This window comes from Hibiscus syriacus, unplaced genomic scaffold (assembly GCF_006381635.1).
Source record: "Hibiscus syriacus cultivar Baekdansim isolate YM2019G1 unplaced genomic scaffold, ASM638163v2 tig00116997_pilon, whole genome shotgun sequence".
Taxonomy (NCBI): domain Eukaryota; kingdom Viridiplantae; phylum Streptophyta; class Magnoliopsida; order Malvales; family Malvaceae; genus Hibiscus; species Hibiscus syriacus.
This window is the reverse complement of record NW_024063513.1, coordinates 2,135,621-2,140,597: the sequence shown is the minus strand read 5'-3', so window position 1 is coordinate 2,140,597 and position 4,977 is coordinate 2,135,621. Positions and strand designations below refer to the sequence as shown.

Genomic DNA, 4,977 nt, shown 5'->3' with positions numbered 1-4,977 from the left:
CCATCCCTTTGTAATTTCCTTTATTTGTTTTGTACTTTGTTATTATTTTATATCCAAGAAAAGAAGAAGAAGAAGAAAAGGCATGCAATGTGAGAATGGTGTAAAATGATAGGCTTGTTAATTAGAGTCTCGAAATCCACCGAATCCCGTTCTGCATCTCACTTCATAAAATATGTTTATAAGTATCGGTTAAATAAATATAAATTAGTTTTTTTATGAAAAATATTGAAATATACGTCATACGTTCTATTACATATATCATTTTAACTGTCATTATTTTTAGGGTAAAGTATAGTAATGGTCACTGAACTTTTCTAAATATTTCATTTTGGTCCCTAACCTTTTCTAAAACTTTCATTTAGGTCCCTAAACTTTTAAAACTTGCAATACAGTCTATCAATATTTAATCTGTTTGCAATATGGTCCCCCAACAGTTACGGACCATATTGTAAATGGAATAAATGTTGAGGGACCATATTGAAAATAGACTAAATGTTGGGGGATTATATTGCAAGTTTTAAAAGTTGGGGGACCTAAATGAAATATTTAGAAAAGTTCAGTGACCATTACTATACTTTACCCTAGATTTAACACTGTAAAGAAAAATTGATGGGTTAATTACGTTTTTTTACAATTTATTTGCAAATAGTTGAATTTACCATTTTCCAGAGTTTTCCATTATTTCTCTCTTTTTTTTCCTTTTTATCTTTCTTCATCAGATCTTTCATTGCCGACCACCTTCAGAAGAATCGCTGACAGAGTCGATGTTTAGGCACTTTCTAAGCATCACTGATTCCCCTGAACTCATCGACGTGGTCCCTGGTCGTCGATTATTTGGCGCCTGTAAAGCTAAGGGTCAAGCAAAGCTCTATAGACATGCGGACGGCATGGAGAAACTGCTCGGTGTCCAAGCGACACATGAGGTCGTCGCTGAAGCAAGCCCATCGAGGAGCTATCTCAGGACACGAGGGTTATTTATCGGCTGCGGTCAAGCAGCAATCGTCTGTGTTTCTAGTCGGCGATTAAAACCCAAAGCACAACTTCTGAAAGTTTGTTCAGTGGTTGTTGTGACCAATTGAAAATAGGTTATCACTCATAATAGGTCAAAATCAATTAAGACCCCTTCTACGATCCTTTTCAAGAATGCTTTTAGGATCAAGAGTGTTTTTGAGGCTAAAAGCAAGTACTTTTTCAGATCAAAATGTGACCACTGTCATGGATAACAAGGGTTTAGTGCAAACCAACCTTTGCAGAGTTAACACAAGTATTTGAGCTCAGTACCATATTCATAAGATATTTCCTCTTTCTTTTTCCTATATCAACACGACCGTACTATTTTTTAACTTCAAAGTTTGTATACAAGATATCTCACCAAATCTGTTGAATTGTACAAGTAGAGCCTGAAGCAGTCCCATAAGAAAGAGAAATTCCCAACCCGTCAGTCCTAAGAAAATAATACAAAAATCAAATTCAATGTCGACAAGCGTAATTTACCTGCCTCCGAATTCAACTCTGATTCCTTCTTGTTCTTTCTGAAAGTTTGTTGCATAAGAAATGCAAAGAACCTTCCCCTTTGAATGTAGACCAACATTTTCTACTTTTTGACGCTATACCAACTGCTCAAGTATAATGTTGAACTTTGATCTTCCTCTTTAAATTATTGCATAAAATGAGAACACACATTACAGATGGCACTGTTCTGTAGATGATCATTTCTTTTCTTTGTTTTGACTATTACTTTCTCCTGGATTTTTCAAAGCAGCCAATGTGACTGACTATGTAGGTTGCAATGTCCCACTTGCATTAAAGCTTGACTCACTGTAATACTTTGAAATGTACGAGATTATCATAAATAAACGAGATTGCCGTGTTTTTTACCATTTTATTATCTTCTCCCTATGGCTGCACCTGCAGTTCTTCTATCAATCCCCATCCTGATATCATTTCTCATGTGTTTAGAACAGTTTGTGTTATCCCAAGTGGAAAACCAGTTCGTCTTCAATGGCTTTAATGGATCCAACCTGCATCTGAATGGGATTGCTGAGATTCAACCCAATGGTCTATTACAGCTAACCAACACCTCAAAGAGACAAATTGGTCATGCTTTCTTCCCATCTCCTCTCAAGTTCAACAAATCATCAACTAACATCTTTGATTCCCTTTCATTTTCGACCAACTTCGTGTTTGCCATTGTTCCAGCTGAAGAGACTAATCCTAGGGTTGGTCATGGTATTGCATTCACTATCTCACCTACCATGGAGCTGCCAGGGGCTGCTCCAACCCAATACTTGGGACTTTTTAATTCTTCAACCAATGGCCTTTCTTCAAACCATGTGTTTGCTGTAGAGTTAGACGCCGTCCCAACCACTGAATTCGGAGATATCAGTGGCAGTCATGTTGGCATTGATGTAAACAACTTGAGATCCTTGGTATCAGCTCCACCAACATTCTTTGCAGACGGTGAAGGGGAAAATAAAAGCTTGGACCTCTTAACTGGAAATCCAATGCAGCTGTGGATCGATTACGAGGAAGACAACAAGCTGCTGAATGTAACACTTGCCCCTACGCCAAGCAACAAGCCAAGCCGACCACTTTTATCGACGTCCGTTGATCTTTCTACTGTCTTATTGGATTCTATGTATGTCGGCTTCTCTTCATCAACTGGTGAATTAACTAGTAGCCAGTATATTATGGGGTGGAGCTTTAATAAAACTGGGCGAGCACAAAGCCTGGACTACTCAAAGCTTCCTTCACTTCCTGATCGGAGTAAATCGAAGTCAAACTCAAATTTACAAATTATTATCCCTTTAATAGCTGTGGTTGCATTGCTTGTGACAATCTTTGGTGCTGCATGTGTTACAAGAAGGAAGAGATATGAAGAAATACGTGAAGAATGGGAAAAAGAATATGGTCCTCAAAGATTTTGTTTCAAGGATCTCTATAAGGCAACAAAAGGTTTTAAAGAAAAAGAACTACTAGGAAGTGGGGGTTTTGGAAGGGTTTATAGAGGAGTTTTACCTTCTTTGAAAGAACAAGTTGCGGTCAAGAGGATCTCCTATGATTCAAGACAGGGAATGAAGGAGTTTGTTTCCGAAATCGTGAGCATGAGAAGGTTAAGGCATAGGAACTTGGTGCAGCTACTCGGCTACTGCAGGCGAAAAGGAGAACTTCTCTTGGTCTATGACTATATGCCTAATGGAAGTCTAGACAAGTTCCTATTCAGCAATTCAATGCCAAACCTAAGTTGGGGTCAACGGTTTCAGATTCTCAAAGGAGTAGCATCTGCCCTGCTTTACCTTCATGAAGAGTGGGAGCAAGTTGTTCTTCACAGAGATATAAAAGCTAGCAATATTCTGTTAGATGCAAACTTTAATGGAAGGTTAGGAGACTTTGGTCTAGCCAAATTATATGATCATGGCTCAAATCCATCAACTACTCGTGTGGTCGGGACTGTGGGATACATTGCACCAGAGCTAGCTCGAACCGGGAAGGCCACTACGAGCACCGACGTGTTTGCCTTTGGCACTTTTATGCTTGAATTAGCATGTGGGAGGAAGCCCCTGGAGCCACAACTAGAGCCTGAACAAATTATTTTGGCCGATTGGGTCTGTGAATTGTGGAAAGCAGGATCTATTCTCGATGCCGCCGATCCTAGATTGGTCGGTGATTACGTGACAGACGAAATGGAATTGATTTTGAAACTAGGCATTCTCTGTACGAGCCCCATAGCTACAAATAGGCCGAGCACAAGGCAGATGGTACAACATTTGGATGGAAACAGTACCTTGCCTGAGATACCACCGGATGGCGTTAGAATTGATACGATAACAGTTGGAAACGTAACATCATCAGAGTTTGCTGCATCGTATGAAGAAAATTCTGTTTCTGCCAATTCATTTTCTAGCTCCATATCTGTACTCAGCAGTGGTCGTTGAATCCGAAACGTCTATCATCTTTGTAACGGAAGATTATAGTGCCATTTAACTGCGACAACTTAGAGATGAACATCAGCAGTGTAGAACTCGACACAGGTTTATATTCTTCTTCCAGTCAATGTTATGCTATATTCTGGTTCTGATCTTTATATTGTCACAAGGATAGAAACTATTGTCTACTTCATTATGTTTCAAATTTAATGGTCCAACGACGTAATTAAAATTAATGTTAAAATCTAGTAATAAATTAATACACAACTTAAAATTCGATATTCAAATTAAAGTATTTTAAAATTCGTGTATTAATGTTTAATGACTAAGGTATGCTTGACCTTAAGCGGATTGGAAACTTTCGATAATTAAGTCAACGTTAGGCCGAGTCCATGGTATGCCAGTTGGGTTATTTTTAGCAAGTCCATTCTATGCTAGTTTTATAGCAACGGCAATGTGCTGTCATCTCGAAAATGATTAAAGTTCAAGTTTGAGGAAATCGTAACGAATATAACTTGCCAATTGTCAGACTTAATCCTTTAAAATTTTTCTAATTAAGATTTTAATTTTCTAATAACAACATGTGAACATTAAATATGGGATAATCCTATATAACCTCTTGTATCTTTTTAAAAATTTCACATTTTATATTAATTTCTATTGTATATTCAGACATGCATTTACGGTGTGGTTTTAAAATTACATATACACGTATTGAATAAATAAGAATGTGTATACTGAATAACCTGCAGGTTGTGTTTACTGAACCTTTTAAACTCAAGATCATCGACTGATTATCCTTCTTGACGAATTCATTGGATATATTGCAGCAAGTTATTGCACTAGGAAATGAATAAAAAGGTAATGCAGGTTCACCGACCACTGCAGTGGAAGCTTTTCGATGATCTTTTCCTAATGGCTGCTGCTTTTACGTATCTTCATTTGTGGTTGTTTTCATGCCTGGCTGTGATTCCCATCGCAAAGGCTCAAGATCCTGGCCAATTCATTTATAATCATGGTTTCGGTCATGCTAATTTGCAACTTTACGGGA

The 4,977-nt window shown here is 37.9% G+C and overlaps 1 protein-coding gene across 1 annotated transcript; it reads left to right on the top strand.

Annotated features, from left to right (window-relative positions):
- Window positions 1-1,867: 1,867 nt before the first annotated feature.
- Window positions 1,868-3,935, top strand: LOC120194278 (L-type lectin-domain containing receptor kinase SIT2-like). The gene has a single exon (XM_039196632.1). It carries the CDS (start codon window positions 1,899-1,901, stop codon window positions 3,933-3,935), a length of 2,037 nt encoding a protein of 678 aa, XP_039052563.1. The 5' UTR covers window positions 1,868-1,898.
- Window positions 3,936-4,977: the final 1,042 nt, after the last annotated feature.

Excerpts from the sequence above, each read along its gene's own strand:
- LOC120194278 (XM_039196632.1), top strand. The coding sequence starts at position 1,899 with ATGGCTGCACCTGCAGTTCTTCTATCAATCCCCATCCTGATATCATTT.